The sequence below is a fragment of the Bombyx mori genome, chromosome 3 (assembly GCF_030269925.1).
Source record: "Bombyx mori chromosome 3, ASM3026992v2".
Classification (NCBI taxonomy): domain Eukaryota; kingdom Metazoa; phylum Arthropoda; class Insecta; order Lepidoptera; family Bombycidae; genus Bombyx; species Bombyx mori.
This window is the reverse complement of record NC_085109.1, coordinates 9,267,962-9,292,560: the sequence shown is the minus strand read 5'-3', so window position 1 is coordinate 9,292,560 and position 24,599 is coordinate 9,267,962. Positions and strand designations below refer to the sequence as shown.

The following is a 24,599-nucleotide window of genomic DNA, read 5'->3' as shown; positions in this document are numbered from 1 at the left end:
GTATTCATCTTTATAACGAATATCATTTAGCATTATTAAAATGGTAATGTTTCTGGCACTGAAGTGAACGAGTATTGAGTAAAACTTTATTGTACAAAAACGCGGATTTAGCATAACAAAACTGAAAAAGAATCAAGCGTGTATCTCGCAATTTTTCATATGGTGTCTCTGAAATGATGTCAAAATTATCATAACAATATACAAGTGTTTCTTTTCGAGGATTGTCGTTGTAAAAAAAGCGTAATTCTTAACCAGCCTCAAAAAGGAGGACGTTATCAATTCAATTTTTATGTTATTATTATTATTTGAAATTTGGTACTACTCATGCTCCATTAAAGTTTTATTAAAACCTTTTTTTTATTAAATAATTTTAATTCCAATTTTATTTTGTTGAAGACGAATTTATTTTTTGTACTTTTTTTGTATTACGTTAACACGGTACATAAGTAAGTTCCTACAAGGTCCCGTGTTGTGCTACCCTGTTGTATGAACCAGAAGCCAGTACAAAAAAGAGAGTAATTTTTCTAAATAAAGCATCTCAACTATTGCCGTATGTATTTTTAACCGACTTGAAAAAAGTAGGAGACTCTCAATTCGACTGTATGTTTTATTTTTATGTTTGTTACCTCATAACTATTGACTGGGTGAATTGATTTTGATGATTCTTTTTTTTATTAGAAAGCTGACGCTTCCCGTGTGGTCCCATGTCAATTTAGTCCAGTTCTGATAATGGTATCCATGAGAAAACCATATACGTCTTAGGTTTGCTTTAAGTACGTGCGCGAGAAATAGATGAATAACTCAATAACTCAATATCGCGCCAACCAATTTCGATGATTATTGTTTTTAGTGTAGATTAATTTGTTTTGAAACATCTTTTTTTCTATTTGGAGTCGGTTTTTGTTGAAGCATGTCTATTTACAATTATGTACCTATTATACAAAACAAATAAGCAGTAAATTTTCGGTAGTTCCCATATAATGTGTGTTCATAGTGCATAATTTAATATTCTAAATAATTTTTAACTGAAATCTCGTTATCGTGTTGTAAAAGTACCATGTTATAAGAGCATTTTGGGGGGATTTTTCTTTTTGTCTTAGAGTGGAACCGTTTTGTAAAATACTATGCTATAGAAGGGTTATCTATTTATTGTGTAGGTATAATTACAAAGTGTGTTGAAGACGTCACCTCAGAGTTCCGTGGACCGTGCACCGTACCAACGAATCCTCAAGTTCTTCAGGCACATCACTCGTAATGAGGACTCCATTGAGCGGTTGGTGGTGCAAGGGAAAGTCGAGGGCAAAAGAACTCGCAGACGATCTCCAACACGATGGACCGACCTTATAAAAACTGTGACTCACTCCAATATAAATGATTGCTCTCACTCTGCGAAACATCGTGAAACATGGTGTCGCATCGCGAGAGCATCGGTATCGCAGGATTGGATTGATGCATCACCACGACCACTCTGTCAAGAGTGTAAGACTAGGAAGGAATAAATTACAATGTGATATGGCTACGTGTTAATATGTTGGTTTGTTCAAAACAAAATGCACGAATGAGTTTTATTTATTTATTCTCTAAAAATTTACATTTATAATCTTTGTCGGGAGGAGAATTACTAACTGGTAGTAAGTAGGGTGCATCGTCAGCCCGCATGAGTAGTTACTACCAGCCTATCTGCCGCGAAGGAGGAATACGATCCGATGAGACGGCCATTGCACAATATAATTGAGACATGGACCTCATCTTTCAAGTTGTGTTGCAGCGTTCATTTTGTAATTGCTATGGGCTCCAGTTACCGCTATGCTATACGGACCTACATCTTCATCTATTACCCGTATGAAAAAAAAATACATTAAGAATAAAATTTTATCATTGGTAAAGTTCATAAACCTATCTTAATACTGATGTTTAATAAGAGTATAAAACTTCAATACATCACTAATGATGAAATATACCTTATCTAAACACTTGGTTTTTTAAATACCATTTGCATGTTAGCAGAATCAAAAGATCAAGTTTTAGAGACTACTATAAACGGATCCTCAGGGTGGCGGCGACAATTGAGACAATTTACTTCCACACGAAATAATATATTCTCTTTAGTACACGTTACGGTGGGTAGAATACGAATGCAACAGAGATATGTTAACCGCCGGTATTTATACAATCATCTTGACCTATTTTAATATAAACTTAGTAGGTAATATTAAACATTGTTCATCTTAATTATTCTGCTGATTATTTACGTACAATTATTATTTAATAATATCGAATTATGTAACATAAATAACATTAAGGTTTATTGCGCCGGAAGCTGTCAAGCGGAAGGCGCCAATAAAATATTATAAGTATAAAGAAATATGAATGAACTATTTACTTGATTATGAAACTAATAATTATATTATAAGACAATAATAAGTTCTATGTATTTCCTAAGTTCGTAAATAATTTATGAGAGGCCGGAAGTGTTGCTCGATAACACTACATAATAAGATGAATAAGATACATATTTATAATAACGTAAAAATGGATTAAAATCATAGTAAGTATACTATTCCAAACGGCTTATCGTAATGCACGAACTAACACTACAAACGTTATAATAAATCGGTGACACAAACGTAGGAGTACGCACGTGCGACCTCAGCTAATGAGATTTCTACTAGATACGAATACAAATGTAGTTTTTGTAGTGAAGGCTTACATTATCCCCTCACGCTCAAGTATGTTAGTGTTTAATACTCAGCAGTTGACACGTGAAACAGATTAAGTAACACTTTGAAGAAATTTCGGCCTCCGACGTCCTAAGCACATTAGATATACAAAGCGGCTACAGTAGCTCATGGTTCTGACATTGGTGATATTGGTAGACAATGCTCAACCGCATGGCCCATCGATGACTTCAAGTTAAAAAACAATAAGTTTGCTTCAAATTCGATCTACATGCGATCAATAGCAACCCGGGCGCTTCCAGAGAAAGCCTCATAGCTCGAGGACAGTGACTCCGCGAATGCATCTATCAACAAGTTTTTGAAGTCGTCGTGGCCTCAAGGATAAGATACCGAGTGCATTCGTATCGAGCGATACGACTGTGCCTGTGTTCGAATCCCGCAGAAAGGCTTCAATATTTTTAATGAAATACGTACATATCAAAAATTATTCTCAGGGTGAAGGAATAACATCGAGTAATAAAAATCAACCCTGCAAAAAATTTTATTTGGGTAATTACTGGCGGTAGAGCTTCTTGTGAGCCCGCATGGATAAGTACTACCAAGGGTGGTGTCAGTAGGCAGGGGACTATTTCTGCCATACAGCGCTTCGGTTTGCAGCATGGGTTAATCGTTGTACTGTAAAAACGGAGACTTAAAACTGAAATCTCAAGGTGGGTGCCCACATTAACGCGGTTGAGGCGTATGGGCTCCGCTGGCCGCTTCGCACCAGGTGAGCTGTTAACTCTTTAATCCACCTTAGCAATAAATAAATAAAACAAATCGAAAAGCTAAGGAAGGTTCAGAAACTCTTCAGCGTGATGATATGGTTCAGGTGGTAGGACCTCTTGGGAGTCCGCACGGGTAGGTACCACCATCCCGCCTATTTCCGCCGTGAAGCAGTAATGCGTTTCGGTTCGAAGGGTGGGCTAGCCGTTGTAACTATACTGAGACCTTAGAACTTGTATCTCAAGGTGGGTGGCGCATTTACGTTGTAAATGTCTATGGGCTCCAGTAACCACTTAACATCAGGTGGGCTGTGAGCTCGTCCATCCATCTAAGCTATAAAAAAAAAAAAAAAAAGTCAAATTATTAATTAGGCTTCCCGCCTTTTGGTAGTTAGCTACATTTTTGAAACCCAGACACGCCTATCGAACTATATTATTATGTAGGTAATTATAAATGTTGTTAGTGGTAACGTTACTGCGTTGATCCCTTCGTAATCATGACAGTGTAAATAATTGACACTTTGCAATTAACCTGATTTCATAGGTGACTACATGTCAACAATGTACTTGACTGCTTAACTGCAATATCCTGTGTGGTCACAATTTCCGTCAATTAACACTTCATTATTGTAATTACCCGCCGCTCGTAACGGTACGAAGAAACCTTCTTTTAATAAGCTTCTAGTTTTTGCTTCTTTATTTAAATCTAGGCCTTTCTTAATGTTGCTAGCATATGCTTCTTCTTTTTTGTCTCCAAATTATCCCACTAGATGGGGTCGGCACAGCGAATTTTTCTATTCCATTCTCCTCTATCGGACGTCATCTCAACACTCACTCTCTTTCTCTCATGTCGTCATTCACATACTCCATCCATATCTTCTTCAGTCGACCTCTTCCTCCTTTACCTTGCACTATTATTTCCATACATCGCCTAGTCACATGCATCTCCTACGCATCACATGTCCAAACCACGCTAACCGTCCGCTTTTTAATTTTTCAATCTCTAGATCTACTTTCACACTTCCTCTGATATACTCATTCCTTTTCTTGTCCTTTCTCTCACTCCACACATCATCCATCTACGCTAGCATATGCTGACAGACATAAACGCTACCATCGCTTCTGGCAACCGTGAGTACTTGATAAGTACATCGTGTTACGTACTTATAAATTTCTGAAATATAGTGAAGGTTGTCTAGTATCGCATATATTATTTTTTTTGCTTTGATGGGTGGACGAGCTCACAGCCCACCTGGTGTTAAGTGGTTACTGGAGCCCATAGACCATCTCTCCATCTACATCGTACATGTGCTGCCCACCTTGAGATATCATTTCTAAGGTCTCAAGTACAGTTACAACGGCTGCCTCACCCTTCAAACTGAAATGCATTACTGCTTCACGGCAGAAATAGGCAGGGTGGTGGTACTTACCCGTGCGGACTCACAAGAGGTCCTACCACTAGTAATTAGGCAAATGATAATTTTCCGGGTTTGATTTTTATTACACGATGTTATTCCTTCACCGTGGAAGTCAATCGTGAACATTTGTTGAATACGTATTTCGTTAGAAAAATTGGTACCTGCCTGCGGGATTCGAGCACCGGTGCATCGCTACACACGAATTCATCCGACGTCAACCTTTAGGCTACGACGCGACGACTTCAAATGATATTACTAGAATACCGCCAAATATAATATATTTATTTATTATTTTCACCTTATCATAATCTGATATCTATACAAAAAATGAAGTTGTACTACTAAAGTACAAGAATACTATGTCTTTTACATTGTATTTTTACTATGTGAGATTTCTTCTAAGAAAAAATGTTTATCTGTTCAAATCAAAGCCCGAAGGTGCAATGAAAAGTAGTATAACATACCGTTATAGGAGAAAGCAGTTTGTGCGTCGCGCGGCGCAGTTGGCCACCGACTCTAGACCCGCGCGATACGAATTAACGTGATTTGATACGTCTAAGATCGTATTTTAACAACGTTTATATTACAAGAAACTGAAATAGAGGTAAGATTTATTTTTCATTTTAAATATTAAGTATTTTAGTATTTGTTTTTATGTTATATGGAAAGTAAATTGGCAAACTTTTATTTGAACGTTTTTATGATGGAAATTTCTCCATATTTGAACATTCACGTAGAATGCTCAAATATTTTTGTTTTTAAATTTCCAAAGATTGCACGTGTGTGTGAAAGAGTTTAACTGTAACCAAACGATTTGTTTATGGTTTTTTTACAAAGTAGCGATTGATTCCTTGACAAATATTAGTATCACAACTATAGATGTTAACAGATAATAATTCTATTATTGTGATGGCAATTACAGTGCAAAATAGTTTAGTCTTCTGCTTTTATTTAAACATTCTCACCATTTAAATGCGTTTATAGTTTTTTTGTTCAATGTAAACAACTTTTATGGTATATTCTCGAGTATCTTATTGTCATTATATTATTTCCGACGTTACGAATACCTACTTAATATTTTTCGTAGTCACGGACGACTAAAAGTTTAATTGTGTCTATGTCTCTCGAAAACTTAAAAATCTTATTTACTCTTTGATATTTACAGAAGTATTTTTTTATTTAGGTATTTGTTTTATGTACAATTTTTTTGATATAGCTGGTTCGAGTTCTAAGAATACTTGAAATACAACATCGACAACCACTCTCGGTATCAGAACCAGAAGAATATATTTTAAATACATTTAATTTACATTCATGACTGCGAGGTGATTGGTAAACAAAACAACTTTCCTTACCTACTTCCGATGAATAATACCTACTTTAAAAAGCGAATCAGTAGAATTATTTCGGTACGAACTCAACGGGCTCAACTCAGCATTGGAACTATTATTGCTGTACGTATATGAATAATATGACCCATAAAATTTTAACAACAGGCATATGAAAGAAACTTGAACGAAATACTGAGGTCAAAGGCGTAAAAAAGGCGTAAAAACGTGTTACGTGTTACTATAAAACATTAAGCATATAACTCGCTATTAATTCACTATCAATTAATGCTGTACTCAAATGTTTCTTAAATTTTCTTTAATTTTCTGTAAGGAACGTAAATAAAATATAAAGGTAACTTCAATAGCGGAAACTTGTAGGTATTAGCTTAGAACAAAAGGTACTGTAATAATTCCCAGTTTCCTATTTAAACTAAAAGCTCGCATGTCAATACCGGACTCAGCTATCGATCGTCCCATGTTCGTTCTCTCTGCTGCACTAAAGAATACAGAAACATCATTTTTTTTTATTTCGTTTGTCATAATATGAATAAGATTATGATAGATATTTTATAAATACAAATTCATTAGAATTATAATAATGTTTACTAAAAAGAGATCAGAGCTCAATAGGGTGCTGCTGCAGTTTATATTATATCAATATTTTTACCGCCAAGGAAATGACGACTTTTAGTTATAAGCTTAAAGTCTCAGATCAGTCAAAATATTTCAGTCAAATTATTCGAAGAATGAACGTCCTAATTACAAAACGATCCAATATAACTACTAGCTACATAAATTATAGAGAGAGAGAGAGAGAGAGAGAATACACTTTATTGCACACCAAAACACAATTTACATTCAAAAACAATAAAAAAAAGCAGATACATTTGTACAGTAGGGGGTCTTATCGCTAAAAGCGATCTCTTCCAGACAACCATTTAATTTATAGAAATTCTGGAAAATATAAAAAAATATATAGATAAGTTCACAAAGCGAAGTCACAGGAAAATCATATCTCTACCGGCTGGAACTTAAACCGGATCACGGCTAACCACAATCCGTTAAAAGGGACGTAAGCCAAACACGTCTTCCGATGGAACGAAATGAAATAATACGTTTTTATAAAATAAAATAAAACTATTCATTTAAAATCATTTAACTGGTTTGAAGGGCGTGATCTGGTTTTAATTATAATTTGGGTTGAATTTCTCAATAATGACCAAATTCGGTCAGTTTAGTCAGTTGTTTTATTGAATAACGTACGCAATTAATGGAGTCATTATAGAGTTTCAAAGCGAAATAGCGCTGCTCACATCACTGACGTTACCGGCTGATGTCCATTGGTTTTAGAGGCGTAGCCGATGCCTCTCGTTAATTACTTCTTTCCAACATCAATTGAAGAAGAACTTATCAAGGCGCCAGAATTTCAACCAGAAGACTTTTCGTTCGGAGATAGTCGTAGGGTACCCAATAAAAGCCTTCAAATTCTATGTGAAAAGGTAGTTTTAGGTAGTAAAACGTTAGTCTAGTAGGTAATTATGTCAAACAACATGTCAGAGTAATGCTTATAGATACTATCAATGATTATGCAAAATCAGGATCAATAAACTGAATAATCTCTGCGCCCTTGTCTGAATGTAGTAGAATGTAAGCTGGATATGGAATTAAGCAGGACATCGCCTATTCTACCTTTGAAACTGGAGAATTGTAATGGGTTCATAACAGTTCATAAGCGGCAGGTTGAAACTGCGACGGTTTGGTCACACTTATGGCAGAGACAACTCCTAACATGTAGCGGTACTGAATAAATCTAATAATAATAATAGTAATAATGATTCTGCTGTACCTTATTACCAATACCAACTTCGAACAGTTCTTGAAAATGGTCATGTTACGCACTACTTAAGCAATAAAAAAAAAAAACACGGTTAGGTATAATGTTGCCAATAAGCCTGGTATTGTAATAATAGATCGGTCTGCCCGTCGAGCAGTGTTAGTTTTGACCATTCTTCATGACGAGAACCTCGTGAAGGCAGAAAAGGACAAATTAATAAAATATTTAGACGTAGCCCAAGATACTACCGCCATGTGGCATGTTGATTCAACCATCATGGTTCCAATAGTTTTGTCGGTACACGGTTTGATAGCAAAAAGTTTCGATCAACATCTTAAGAAACTTTCGTTATCCTGATACAGAAGGCAGTTATCCTCGATACTGCGCGTATTGTGAGGGGTTTCTCACTTTGGAGTCCTAACCACTGGTGGATTATGTCGTTGAAACCGCCATCGGCGGCAATATATTTTTATATAGTGCTTTTTAGAAATTATTATTTTAATATCTTTAAAAAAATACTGTATGACTAATAAAACTTTAAATAAATCTAGTAGAACAATAATAACAATATTTTTTATTAAAAAAAATCAGTAGATACAATTTTATACAACAAGTAATTAAAGCTGTATTGCAGCGATAAATGCAGTCGCAACAAAAGTCGGGATGTTAAATTTTCTGGCCTACCTTTGATCAAGTAGTGGATTACCTTATACGTCACTTGATAAATAAGCGGATATAAAAGGTTCTAGAACATATTACCAATATGTATAAAATACAATCGTGTTCTTGCTAAGTTAAGTAAGATAAATTGATCGTCACAACAAGAGTTAGTATCGTTTTAATTAGAAAAAGTAATTAAGCTGTCTGTTCGTAAATTCGTCTGCAAGTAATTATGTGAACCATTTTGTTTTTTTTTCAAAACTCATTCTATTTATAATAAACCAACGATACGTTGCCGACCTAATAAAAAAACAATTAAGTGCGGATACGTTTTATTTATGCACTACACACATCTCGAACATTGAAGTCATAATAATCGAGTCCCTTGTGAATATATTAGTCTCTAGCGATCGTTATTGGAAATTAAACCTACTACATTATGCTTTGATTGGGTAACAAAACGTTGACGGTGACTGATTTGAGTGGCTACTAGAGACCACACAAATCGCAACGTGAATGCTGTCGTCCACCATGAGACACCAAATCGAATTCGGGAGGCAGCGACTTGGCTCTGCCCCTGGCATTGCTGAAGTCCATGGGCGACGGCAACCACTCACCATCAGATGGGCCTTATGCTCGTCTTCCTACAAGGGCAATAAAAGAAAAAGAAAAAAGGAATGCGAATCCTTAAGCTTGCAACCGCTTCGCAGCAATTTTTTTCCCCTTCCTGTTAGCTGATAGCCTAAGGAGCTATTCCCGGACAGGGTAGGTAAGCTCACGGGCTCAACCTAAGTGAATTTGCTAACACCAGCCCTAGCAAGAACAGTGCCTTGCAGAATCTACCACCGAAACGGAATCTCATTACACTGAGAAGATCCGGCGAAAAACTGTTGTTCTTGTTCACGGCAAAAATAGGCAGGATAGTGCTACCATTGAACAAAAAATCAATATAATGTTTCCAGCTTCAATTTTAATAGCTGACAAGCCGTTGCAATCCCAAATCTTATAGATTATTCTTCGTGATTGATCTATGTACGTAATCACAAGGAGCTGTGCAGCCGAAGGCACACTTGTATAACAGAAGGTCATTCGTGATTGAAGCCATCAACGTCGTAAAAGCAAATTGCCGCACTCATATTTCTTAAACCACTAGGCTACATAATAACAAATTCTTACGAAACCGTTCGGCCAAAGTTGCCTTGGGATGTCCGTAGTGCCATGTTTTGATCCCTCCTCGTAATAGAAACAGTAAAACCTAATGGATGAATATATTTTTTTTAGAATCGTATATGTCACGGAATCACTGTCATACCTACCTAACCGTAATGTCTAAAGGGCATCCGAAGCTCTTTTTTTTCCCTACCTATGTTGATAGCCTTGGAGGCTATTTCAGATTCACCCTAACGTGTAGGTAAGTAAGCTCACGGGGCTCAAACCGCAAGTGTTGCTAACACGCCCTAGCAAGAGCAGTGCTTCGCAAAATCTACCACCGGTTCGGAAACGCGACCTACTGAGAAGATCCGGCGAGAAACTCAGTGGGCTGTGTCTATGGGTTAATTTACTCGTCGAGCCCTTCGTTGCAAGCGACGGGTTCGGCGAAAATGGTGACCGTTGCTTGAGGTACCTAAAAGCACCGTTAATGGATCGGGAGCATCCGTAATGACGTGCTTAGGGCCATGATTTCGGGCCTCCGTTTTTGTGGAAAAATCAAAATGTCATTCGTAATTTGAATAAGCTCGAGCAGTCTTCAAAACTGAAGAAGAAAATTTAAGATAAGCAAAACCAGTGATACTACCTACTCTAACACACATATTTAATAATTTTTAAAACTTATTATGATAACTGATATTACGGTATGATGTGGTAAAGCAGTAGTAATCTGATGATTCAGAGCAAGTCTAAAACGGCATGACCTCATGAGAAATTTGATTTCGCTGATGTAAATTAATGATATTTCAAAGTTTGTTGTATATAGTTGTATTGTTGTAACACTTTGGAAACTTTACAAAATTTTTTACCTGTCGAAGAATTCTAAAGCACTCTGCACGTATGTATACACCACACGTTTCGAAAGTTCGAGTCTATAAACTATAATGCAATAAACGACAGATTAAACCACAAAAGTTTTGCAATATTCTATGTGAAGAATTGATGTACATATATATGTAGTTACTTTTTTTATTTATTTTTTATTGCTTAGATGGGTGGACGAGCTCACAGCCCACCTGATGTTAAGTGGTTACTGGAGCCCATGGACATCTGCGACGTAAATGCGCCATCCACCTTGAGATATTAGTTCTAAGATCTCAGTATAGTTACAACGGCTGCCCCACCCTTCAAACCGAAACGCATTACTGCTTCACGTTAGAAATAGGCGGTGGTACCTACCCGCGCGGACTCACAAGAGGTCCTACCACCAGTAATATTATTTATTATTTATATTATTTATTATAAGTATTATTTCCAAAATTTGTTGACATTGCGATTTCAGTTGTAATGTACTTATTACTTGCTTGCATAATACATTACCATTTAATTTTAAGTTTTAATAAAAAAAAAACATTCATCCATAGCTCCGAAGCCAAGGCAGAATCTAAATTATTGAATACAAATTGTTTTTTGTGTACATTCTAAAATCACGTTTTGTAATGTACAATAATGTGTTCACGATTGTCTATTCCAAACACAAATGTTTGAAGTAGTAATAAAATTACTTTTGGTGTGGTAACGGAGCTACAAATATTCACTAGTAATTACACCAATAGATAGTGTATTTTTTGCCGTTTTACAACTATGTTACAGCTCACGTGCCAATTTTTTTTCTACCTGTTCTATTGACCTCGAGGGGTCATACTAGATTCATAGGGAGAGTCGGTGAGATCACCTGGTGACGTTGTTAATACTAAACCTAGCGAGAGCAGTGCTTCGCAGAATCTACCACAAGATCGGGAACGCGACCCACTGAAAAGATCCGGCGAGAAACTCACGTGACGATAAGTGATCACCGTTGCTTATAGACATCAGCAGTGACAGGAGATGCATATTCAGAATGTTTATTGTGCAATACTTTACGGAATTTTAAACTTAAAAAAATGTGAGCCGTCACGGGACGCCTGGCAGATGTGAAACATCGACATTATTTTGTAAAAGTAATATGCAGAAAAGAACAGATTGTGATAGGAACTAAATATGTCATAATGATAAAATTAAATATTACGAAAAAGTATATTGTTTTCAAGTAAAAGACAGGCTATGTGTACTGTAGTAAACAACACTGTATACACTACGGAGTATACACTATAGGTATCCGAGCTCAGTGTAGCGAGAGAGATGGCTTAACGCCGGATCGAGTGGGAGAGAATCGCACAGTCGATTGCGCATGGCGACGCGTCGCCACGGCATGCGTCGCCACCCCAGAAATCGGTTTTACGTGCGGCTATAGATATTTCACATCAAAATCAGAATAATTTTCAATTTTTGAGCAATCGCGAAAGTATTATCCGAAGAGTTTATTCAACTTCTGGCCGATGTCAGATTTTCCCACTCACTTAGCGAACGCGCGTATAAATCCTTTACAAGAAAACCAACTCTGAGAATTTCTTTTCGTTCAACGTACAATGTACACTTTCTGTCTTTGTATATCAGTTGTAAAGGAACAGTACATTTCTACGAAATGTTAAGAACGATTTTCTTAAAGTCCTGTTATAAAATCTGATTATTAAATCGACCAGTCGTCTTAACTTGATTATTATCACGAATTGTACTTTGGAAAACTGTACCAGATGTATGTATTAGAACTACTAACGAACAAAACTAACATATTTAAAAAGTCCATTTAACTTTGAAAGAAATGTGATATAATTCAACTTATGAAACTTTACTGAATGTCAACAATTTACATTAGATAACTAGTCTAGTCTAGTTGTTGCAATCTTAGCGGGCTTGATTTCTTCTTCTAATTTCTTTTTCTAATCCATTCACAAATATAATAAGCTCTTCCAGCATTTGTTTATCTAAAATTGTCACGTTACCCACATGAGACAGCTCAACAGCAATATTATACTATTTTGTTTTAACCTATCTTTAAATCATGTTATAACGGCAGGCCAAATTTAAAACCACAAGACAAACATTAATTAGAACGTCCGTTCAAGTCTTAATTAATTAACATGTTTAAAGTATCAACAAAAACTACAGTATTTTTCATTTTCATTGTTTCAGATTGAAAAGATGTTGGAAGGAACAAAAATAAACTCACCCTCACAAATGTCTAGCGTTTTTGACATAGCAAAAGACACAATATTATTTTTACTTCTATCTTGTTATTACATATTAGAATCACTATTCTGGACTTTAGTGCCCTACGCAATAAGACCCATGAAAAGTCTCAAAGGGGACGTGGTTTTGGTAACCGGAGGAGGAGGCGGAGTCGGTCGACAACTGGCCATAAAACTCGCGAGGCTTGGAGCAAAAGTCGTTGTATGGGATATTAATAAAGAAGGTAAGTTTTATCTAATACTTGATTTGAAGGCTCTCGAACAATCTATGGAGTAACTAGCTTCTGCCCGCGGCTTTGTCTGCATAACAAGTAACTTTCCCAATAGGACTACTAAGGTAGCCTAAAGAGCTATTCCAGATACTCTAGAACTGGTAGGTGAGCTCACGGGCTCAAACTGAGTGAATTTGCTAACACTAGCCACAGCAAAAACAATTTTATCCGCATCCGTTCAACGATTTATGCTTGATAGCTCAATTGCTCAAGCCATTGCTTCCTTTTGACGTGAACGGAGGACGAAATGAAGAAAATTATTGGTTGGTTGGTTATGGTAAGTGATGGTCGCTTCCTGTGGGAATACGATGTTATTTTGGGATAAATAGTTTGTCTTCTGACCTAAAACTATAACTTAAAAAAAAAAGTGTCAATCCGTTATTTCGTATCGGTGTGAAAGATGAACAAACAATATCACTATCACATTTATGACATTAAGTATGTAATAAAGATTTCTGTTACAGTTGCAAATTACATATTCGCCTGCTATTATTTTGCAATGAAGCTATTTAATAGCAGGTATGTAGGTAGTTGTTGATTCTAAGAGCCACAGACGTTTTCAAAATACAGCTTTTACCGTTTATTTTGTATCAAACTTGTATTTTGGTGTATTATAACTTTGTAATAATAATATTTAAGCACATTTTCGTGGCTACAAACTCAATTTATATTTTAAATGGCAAGTAATGTTGGCTACATTCTCATAAACGCTTTACTATTCTCAATATTTATCTCAATCACAATTTTATTCTTCAACTTTAAGCCGTCCTCTAGTACCTATTAGTAATTCTAGTTCTCGTCTGCCCCATCTGTACGCCATATTTGGTTTGCTCTGCCATTTGAATGAATATCAAATTGTAGTAATACTAGCTTTTGCCCGCTACTTCGTCCGCGTGGAATAGTTCACAAATAATGCTTTATTTTACAACAAATTTGGTTAGCATAAAAAGCTGTATAGTGAGCCAACCTTAACATATAGACATATGCTGTCGCGGCCTTTTTTTTAGATCTTTTAAAGGGGAACAATTCTGTCATACATTATTTTCCACCGTTTCTGCAGCGCACGCAGCGGAAACTCTCGAACGGGAAAGAAAAACCGATTTTGAAACATCTTTATTGGTGCTCCGCTTATATTGGTCTTATGGTCGCTTATATTGGCCTTCCTTGATAAATGGGCTATCTAACACTGAAAGAGTTTTTCAAATCGGTCCAGTAGTTCCAGAGATTAGCGCGTTCAAAGAAACAAACTCTTCAGCTTTATAATATTAGTATAGATATATTTGCGTAGCAGTAGTATTATATAAAATAAGACAATAAGTGAACAAATACGTATAACTATACAATAGACACCTCACTATTACAATACTAAAATTAGTGTGAATTAAAAAAACAACGTTTTATTAAATAAACTAGATTGCATTCGAATAGATTACCTACTCTCGCGTTACCTGCACAATTTGATCTGTAGGTCGACAACATTCGCTACAGATTAAGTAATCTTAGTTCAGTTTTAGATTTACCCGATGAGGGTCATTTACATAATGCATAACTTCAATCAGTTAGTCATTATGAATTCGCAATCTCCTTATAAATTATACATTTTCACATTAATTTCACAATCTAAACATTTCCACAATGTGTAATATGTCTAATTATTTAGTACTAAACTAAATTCTGCTAAACCAAAACAAAAACCTATGAATAAGATTCCTATAGCATATGAGCATGCTCCGTAAGATTTCTTGTCGCTTATAAACATCAGCAAAGTCAAGGATACAATTCTGCTCAGGACTCTTACAGACCTGGATTTGTAATGGCGTGGCCACGTTAAGGTAGCAACACAATGCTAATTCCAGATTACTGTGAATAATATCTCAGGCGATAGTTAGAAATTAGGAGCGACTAGCTATGTTGTTGTAGAATAAACGACCTTCCCATAGAACCAATGATTTTTTTTTTTATTGCATAGATGGGTGGACGAGCTCACAGCCCACCTGGTGTTAAGTGGTTACTGGAGCCCATAGACATCTACAACGTAAGTGCGCCACCCACCTTGAAATATAAGTTCTAAGGTCTCAAGTATAGTTACAACGGCTGCCCCACCCTTCAAACCGAAACGCATTACTGCTTCACGGCAGAAATAGGCGGTGTGGTGGTACCTACCCGTGCGGACTCACAAGAGGTCCTACCACCAGTAAACATATTAGACAACATATTAAGAAATCCTTCTTCAATATGAACTGAAATAGACATAACTGGCATTTAGGAGATCCAGCCAGCCCGTATTCTTCTACATGAGCCGAAACCTATGCTTTACAAAGCATAAATCTTTAAACAGACGTGGCCGTGATATCGCTTCGCTCTGTTGAAGACTGACAGCATTTTATTAGCCAATTTAACTTTCCCTTCCAAGCGACTACAATGCTGAATTCGTCCACTCGAAACATTCCTAAGAATGCTCTTGGACGTCATCAAGGATTGCTTGGAAATAAAAGGGGTGTACGGGCCTAAAATACTTACTTCACTTAATCAAACGTCAATTACATGCGAGCTACCCCAATAGATTTTATTTTATTTTATTGGTTAGACGATTGAACGAGACCACAGCTCACCTGGTGTTAAGTGGTTACTGGACTCCATAGACATCTACAACGTAAATGCGCCACCCACCTTGAGATGAGTTCTAAGGTATCGGTATAGTTACAACGGCTGCTTCATCCCTCAAACCGAAACGCATTACTGATTCACGGCAGAAATAGGCGGGGTGGGACCCGTGCGGACTCACAAGAGGTCCTACCACCAATACCTTAAAGTTGTATTAAGTTGATATGAATTATAATAACCGGGCACAAATCACACACTGTCATCTACCTCCAAACTAGGATTCCTTATATACTACTATGCTATAAGTTTAAAAAAAAGACAGATATTAAAAAGACAAAGATCAAAATTGTTCATCATACGAATGTTTGCCCGATGCGAGAATCGAGACTACGAAGTAATACAGAAATACCTTAAATATTAAATCTGATCATACCAACTTAAATACAAGATTGAAAAAATATCTTAGACAAACGTACATACAAGGATTCTGTTTTAGGATTACAAAAAACATGTTCATCTGTTATCGAGGAAGGATACGATATTATAAGTTACGTCGTGGACCTTGCCAATCGTGCTGCAGTATATGAAACCGCTGAAAAAGTGAAAAGAGAAGTAACTATATGCTTTATTTATTACACTTCAACGACCGTCAGGTGTAGTGGTAAGTGACATGGTCACTGCACAAGGGGGTCGCGGGTTCGAATCCCACCAAGGGGATATATTTTTATGATAAATATAAAATGTCTCTTCCAGGGTTATGGATGTATATTAAATGTATGTATGTATGTGTATTATAAAAATCTTACATTTATTTCCGTGATCTGGTACCTGTAATACAAGTTCTTTACGAACAGCGTGGCGTGATTGTTAGTAAATATTTATTTATTATTTATTCATTTTCGCCAAAAGGGTAGATACAGTGCCTACCTAATGACGAAGGCATTCTCTTCCAGTCACCCAAAAGGATAGAGCATTGTAGAATATAGGTAGGTGCATTGCTACGTTATTAATTATCAGTTTACTCATTTTATTCATCACTATTTTTCTTATTAGTAAATAATAGACACGTACGTTGCGTTCACCGTTTATTGACACACTGAAGTGAATACTTACTTACAAACATAACACCTCCACCCTTATTTATATATATATATATATCTTAACTAAGCGTACATAACAAACTAAAGTAAAAAAAAACAAAGAGAGGTTATAACTATATACTTAATCTATTTCCTCGAATCCATATCTAACTGGTGGCTTGCGTATTCTTACAGGACGTTCACGTTTGGGTGTCACATTTTCATTGATACTCTTACCACCAGTATTACATGCTCCCTTGTCTATCGGCACAGCGGGTCTCATAGGGCTGCCACGAATAGGCGATACAGCATCCTGTGCCGGTGTGCTATTTTTTGGTGGTGAACTACTCTTCCCCGAATCGTTGACCACCGCCACTGGTTCCTCGCCACTTGTCATGGGAAATGATAGCGACTTACGTGATTGTGTTCTTAAGTCTAAATTTTGCGCGATCAGTTCGGGACTTATATTTTTACGAATCGACGCAAAGGTATCAACTTTATCTATATTTTTTGTAACCCTTAATTTTAGCTGATCGACGTGCCTATGATTCTCGGTTCCAAAACTAGATCGTACACAGTAATCACGACTACCTAATTGCTTGAGGATCGTCCCAGGTACCCATTTATCCAGACCTCGATAATCCCGATACCACACCTTAGTGCCCGGCTCGAGTTGTCGCTGCACACCCCCTGCGTTTTGCTCGCTCCGCTCTTGTTGCGCGATAACTCGAGATTGCCTTTCTGGTTTTAAATTATCTAATCTCATACGGAGACTTCGACCCTGTAATATATTGGCTGGACTATCGCCGGTAGTTGCATGTTCTGTATTTCTGTAGGCTAATAAAAATCTACACAGAGCTGTATCTACGTTTAAATTCTGTTTTAATGCCTTTTTAATCGCACGTTTACAAATTTTAACTGCATTTTCAGCGGCCCCATTAGAGGCGGGATGATAGGGAGCTGAATAAATATGTTTTATGCCATTATGAATCAGAAACTTCTGAAAATCAGAGCTCGAGAAAGGCGGTCCATTGTCACTGACCGTTTGCTTTGGCAGGCCGAATTTTGACCACAAGTCCCGCAGTACCGATATAACCGCTTGTGCCGTTGTCCTCTGCATTTTAATTGCCTCTATCCATTTGGAGCATGAATCCACTACAACTAGGTAAGTGACTCCACCTATGGGGCCTAAGAAGTCTAAGTGTAACCTGGACCAGGGGCGTGAGGGCCAGGGCCACGAGCGGGGCGCGTGTGTAGAAGGTGCGTCTGCGACGGCAGCACACACGGTGCAAGCGCGACATTCCGTCTCGAGCGCTTCGTCGATTCCCGGCCACCAAACGTAACTACGTGCTAGCGATTTTGTTTTCACTATGCCCATATGCGGATCATGAAGCTCCGTTATTATTTTGTTTCTGCATGAAGAGGGTATAACCACACGATGACCCCACATTATACATCCTAATTCAATATAAAGTTCGTTTTTCCTATTATAATATGGTTTTAATTCATTAATTTCTATGTCTAAGGGCCATCCGTCCCTTAAATAACTTAATACGCGACTTAAGATTGGATCACTACTAGTTTGTTTTTTAAGAACATTATAATCTATTAACAGAGCTTCTGTTGAGAAGTGTAAGTAGGTTTGCTCGGGTAAGTCTGTTTCCTCGGAAGCTACGTCATTTTTTTGAGACTCGATTAACCGTGAAAGTGCATCGGCTACATTTTTATCTGTCCTAACGTACTCGATTTCAAAGTCATATGCTGATAGTTTAATAGCCCAGCGCTGCAAGCGGCTAGCTGCCGCGCTCGGGATACCTATGTTAGGCCCGAAAATGCTCACCAGAGGTTTGTGGTCGGTCCGTAGTATGAACTTTCTCCCATATAAGTATTGATGGAATTTTTCCACCGCGAAAACAATCGCCAATGCTTCCTTATGAATCTGACTGTAGTGTAATTCATGAGTGGTGAGTGCGCGTGAAGCGTATGCAACGACGCGCTCCTGACATCCTGGCCCGCGCTGCGCCAACACGGCACCCAGACCACGCGCGCTCGCATCCACAGTCAACACCGACTCCAAAGACATATCAAAATGTGCGAGTGCTTTTGTACTACACAAAAACTTTTTAACATTCAGGAAAGCAGCATTCTGTTCATTTCCCCACATCCAGTGCTTACCTTTTTTTAAAAGGGCATATAAAGGTGATAAATGTGCACTCAAATCTTGTATGAACTTCGAATAGAAGTTTACCATACCGATGAAAGATTTTAATTCTGTCACGTTATTTGGGTGTGGCATTGTTGCTATTGATTTGACTTTCTCTGGGTCTACACGAACCCCATTTTGATCTATTATGAACCCTAAATACCTCACTTCTGTTACCATGAACTCGCACTTACTCCTTTTAATTTTTAAGCCATACCTTTCTAATATATCTAATACTTCTTTTATAGACTTTAAATGACTGTCTAGGTCCTGATTTCTAATCAATATGTCATCATAGAAAACTACTACATTTGGGACATTTTTAAACATATTTACCATTAGTTTTTGAAAAATGCCTGGGCTCGAAGCTAACCCGTAGACGAGGCGGGAATATTTAAATAATCCTCTATGTGTATTGATAACCGTGTACTCGCTAGAACGTTCTGATAAGACTATTTGATTATAAGCTTGAGATAAATCAAGCTTAGTAAAAAATTTATTTCCGCTGAGATTACTGAATAAGTCCTCCATTTTTGGAACCGGAAATCTGTCGATTGCTAATACTTTGTTAAGGGTTACCTTATAGTCCGCACATATTCTCAGACCGCCGTCCGCTTTGCGTACTACGACAAGTGGCGTGGCCCAGTCGGAGTGGTCCACCGGTTTGATGACGCCGGCGGCCAGCATCGCGTCGAGCTCGGCATCGACGCGCTCGCGCAGCGCATACGGCAGCGGTCGCGCGCGGCAGTAGATAGGCACCGCATCCGGCCGCACGATTAACTCTGCTGTGCCCCCCGTATATTTACCCAATGTGCCGTCGAACAAGGATTTATGTCTAGAAACAATTTCATTAATTAATTTATTATAGTCTCGTGCGTGTTCGGTTACAAAGTTACTGTGTTGTATTTTAAAACTCGTAGGTTTTGATATTTTTATATTAATATTCAATTCAGCTAACCATTGTCGGCCCAATAGATTAGTCGTTCCTTTGTCTATGACATACAAGTCTAACATTTTTGAAACACCTTGGTACTTCACTATAGTGTTTATAAACCCTAAAGGCCGAATGATTGAGCCATCGTAAAATTTTAAATTTAATAAGCATGCCTGTAACTTCTCCTTAGAAAAATATTTATCATAAACATTCTTGCTAATACAAGATAACGCCGATCCAGTATCGACCTCCATCTTGAGCAAGCAATTTTGGACTTTAACTTTAATACACACCGGTTTATAATTACTCAATGTCATTTGGTACATAGGCTCATTTTCTTCTCCACACCCGTCCTGTTCATTATTGAAGTTGTTGTATGTGTCATCGTTGTTTTGATCGTATAATAAGTGCAAAGGAGCCCGCTCTCGGCCTCCTCGTCCCGCACCGCGCTGCCCGCGCCACGATCGCCTGTTGCCGCCTGCACCCCGGTTCCCCCGGCGCCCGGTGCGTGCTGAACCCCCGGCTGCCTCCGCCTGGTTCTTAAGCCCGTTTTTGGGGCACATTCTTCGTAGATGGCCGGTTTCATGACATGAACTGCACACGTAGTCTTTGTATATGCAATCCTTTGCTTGGTGTCTCCTGTCTCCACATCTTGAACATTCATTGAAGTTAATTTTGTTAACCTCCTCAATTGGCGTACGTTCCACTGCAATCGCATCCCTCTCCGCAGCTTCTAATGACAAAGCTAACGTAACTGCACGCTTATATTCTAATTTCTCCTCGGCAAATAACCTTTGCCGTATGATTTCGCTCTTTAATCCACAAACCATTTGATCACGCAGATTTTCATCCAGCGACGAGCCGAATTCACAATTTTTTGATATTTTTTTTAATTCTGTGAGGTAGTCAGCTATTGACTCATTCAGCTGCCGACGTTGTCGAAACTTGTATCTTTCCGCCAAGATTGAGGGCTTCGGTTGCAGGTGAGCTGCCAACATCGCTACAGCATTAGCATATGTTAATTGTGACGGCTTCGAAGGGCTGGCTAATGTCGATAATAAATCGTACGCTTCCTCACCCATAATGGAAATTAATGTGGGTAATTTTAAATCGTCAGTCACTTTATTCACCAAAAAGTACATTTCCAATCTCTCAACATATGAGGACCAGTTTCCACTGTTTACCGCGAATTCTTTCAACTGTCCCACCGACATTATGTTCATATAATTTTAATTAGTCCAAACAAGAAACAAACAAGCCACAAATTGATTTTTTTTTTCCGCGTTCGCCACTAGTAAATAATAGACACGTACGTTGCGTTCACCGTTTATTGACACACTGAAGTGAATACTTACTTACAAACATAACACTTATAAAATAAATTTGGAGTTTTTTATTTATTTTTTATTGTCGTATATGCAGATGAGCATACGGCCCACCTGATGGTGAGTGGTTTACGTCGCTCATGGACGTCAGCAATGCCAGGGTCAGAGCCAAGCGGCTGCTTACCGTTTAAACACATACATATTTATTATGCATCAAAACTATTGAACGCAGAAAGATCATAATTTCCAATAGATAGACATCTATGCTAATATATAAATCTACAGTGGTTTTTACGGTTGTTCCGTTATAACTACTGAACCATGCATCCGATTGACTTGAAACTTGGTATCCATGTAGAAAATACATGTACTTAATGGATAGGCTAATATTTATATGAGCGTTGGCCTCCCTACACCAGGTGCGGGGGCGTTAATGAAGAGACTCTTTGGGGGGATGAGAAATAATAATGTTAATTTTAAATGCCCAGCAAAGCGGACGGGTACAGCCAGTCTCCTTATAATATTCAGATGCTATTTGCAATGCAACTATTACAGAATAATACGATTTTGGTAAACGTTCTTGTTTTTAATGTTCAAAAACAAAATATAAATCTTTTTACGTTCAACAATTATACAATGACGAGACATATTGTGATTTTTTAGGTTCGGAGAATACTGCACATGCTTTGTTTTTTATTAACCAACTTCACGTTACATTCTAGGTGGGAAAAGTTGACGTATTAATAAACAATGCAGGCACCGTGTTTGGTGAAACTCTATTAGACTTGACCGATACAGCAATAGAAACCACTTATAGAGTTAATATACTTTCTCATTATTGGGTAAGTTTACTGAAACAAGTTAATAATAAGTGGGAATAAATAATAATAAAAGCCGATATTAAAATCTTAATTCAAAAAATTACATGAGTATCGTTTTCTCGTTAGTCTCAATTTAAAAATATTATTATTATTAATATAAGAATTTTATTCTGTAAGTGGGCAGATGTATTTACCACGGCAGGGTACAACGGTAGGCAGCGACTTGATTCTGCCCCTGACATTGCTGAAGTCCATGGGCGACGGTAACCACTCACCATCAGGTGGGTCGTATGCTCGTCTGCCTACAAGGGCAATAAAAAAAAACCCAGCTAGTGAGTGGCTATCCGAGTTCATAGAGAACATAAAAGAGAATCCGACGGTCATGGCTCTTAGACATGGGGAAGGGGAAATAAGAGTTTATTGTCAATTCATATGACACATTATTTCCAGACGGTTCGAGCCTTTTTACCAGATATGATTAAGAGCGGCAAAGGGCACATAGTCACCGTGGGTTCTGTAGCAGGGCTACTCGGCACGTACCGCTGTACTGATTACAGTGCTACCAAGTTTGCAACAGTGGGCTTCCATGAGAGCCTCTTTACAGAGCTAAGGGTAATTAATAACTTTCACATACATTAGTAGTAATTAGTAGTAATAATTTAACTGTTGTATAGTTTTAGCAGTATTGCTTCTATAACTGGCATTAACCACAAATTAAAATAAAAACTTTTTCAAAGCAGATCACTGTAGTAGATAGCCTAATTCCACTTTATTAAATTATTACCTAATATAGATTGATGTTTTATGTTTACAGTTCATGTTTGGTTATATCATAATACAAGCATAAATATTTTTTATTAGATCCTAAAGGTTTTCATTTAATTTTAAATGGTGTAGATCACTAGATGACCTCATCTACTAACCTACGCCTAAGGTTGAGCGGTTATTGGAACTCATAGACATCATAACGTGGATAAAACTGTCTTATTACAAACATGAAGTTGGAATCTCAATTGTATTAAAATAAGTCCTTAGGTTCTTCCATCCTACCAGCTGGAACACACAACTGCTTCTCACCAGAAGTCTGCAGTATAATTACGTGATCGGTGCGAACTAACATTCTTCATTCATAATTATACAAATTGGGTTTTCTTCTTTACAGGCCCACGGTCACAATACAATCCACGCTACCCTTGTATGTCCTTATTATATTAACACGGGAATGTTTAACGGAGTTACTCCTCGTCTGATGCCGATGCTAGAACCGGACTATGTTGCGGAAACAATGATTGACTCCATCAGAAAGAATGAAGTCAATTGCATCATGCCCGGTTCCGTCAGATACTTGTTACCTCTGAAGTGGTAAGTGAAAATTATTTTACGTGGTGTCGAATCATATATTTTTTTGCTTACATTAATGAAGTACCTATGTTTTACCTGGTGCACTTGGTGTAAAGTTGTTACCAGAGTCTATAGACATCAACAATGTAAGTGCCGCTATCCACCTTGAGACACGAGTTCTGAGTTTAAGTTTTTATAGGACAACGGCTGCCCCATCCTTGGTCGTGGTACATACCAGTGCGAGTTCACAAGAAGTCTTTTCACCAGTCATTACGTCAATTTTTTTTTTGTGGATTTCATTTTTGTTCACGATGTTGTTTCCTCACCGTAGAATATTTAACATTTGTACGTATTTCATTAAAAAAAAATAGGACTCGCCTGCGAGATTCGAACACTGGTACAGTCGCATCGCTCAACGCGTATGTACTAGACATACCTTTAGCCCACGACGATTTCAATACATGTTCAATGAATCAGCCTTGTTTGAATTTAATATGTACCTAAAGGTTATGTACTCATACCTGAAATCCCGTAGCTTAAATTGTTACTTTAATAAATACAGTTTCCAATACACACATTTGAAATCTTCCAACATACACCGTTCGGTAGAACTTGACTGCGCCGTTGACATTGTCCATGACCGATGGTAACCACTCTATAATAATTTTATTTATTATATTTCACTTTTAGAATTTTAAGTAAAATTTATATTATATTTAAATAGAATTACTTAATAAAATTCTTATATTATTGTAGCCTATTGGTTTCCCGTACTTTTACTTTTTTTTTCTAGTCTACTCCCAGCTAAAATGTGCTGGGATTTGATGCATCGAGTAATGAAAGGCCCTCAGTCAATGATGGAGTTCAAGGGTAAGCCTAAAGTAGCAGGTGGTTAGTGTAGAAATGGTATTCGTTCTTTGCGTTGGTGCTCTAAGCAAGCCTTGTTATAAGACTTTGTGTATCATGTGTATGAAGAGACTGAACTATCCCAATTTTCAAATGGTGTCAATGTTATTAAATAAATTATTTTGTAATTCAGTTGTATTTTTATTTTTAGT

At 37.4% G+C, this 24,599-nt stretch overlaps 1 protein-coding gene across 1 annotated transcript; it reads left to right on the top strand.

The window, feature by feature from the left end:
- The first annotated feature begins 3,358 nt into the window (after positions 1-3,358).
- On the top strand, positions 3,359-24,579 carry LOC101745197 (short-chain dehydrogenase/reductase family 16C member 6). Its single transcript, XM_004931690.5, has 8 exons — positions 3,359-3,447; positions 5,333-5,464; positions 12,907-13,186; positions 16,335-16,450; positions 22,102-22,221; positions 22,651-22,812; positions 23,363-23,562; positions 24,335-24,579. Exons 3-8 carry the CDS (start codon positions 12,916-12,918, stop codon positions 24,435-24,437), a joined length of 972 nt encoding a protein of 323 aa, XP_004931747.1. The 5' UTR covers positions 3,359-3,447; positions 5,333-5,464; positions 12,907-12,915; the 3' UTR covers positions 24,438-24,579.
- The last annotated feature ends 20 nt before the right edge of the window (positions 24,580-24,599 follow it).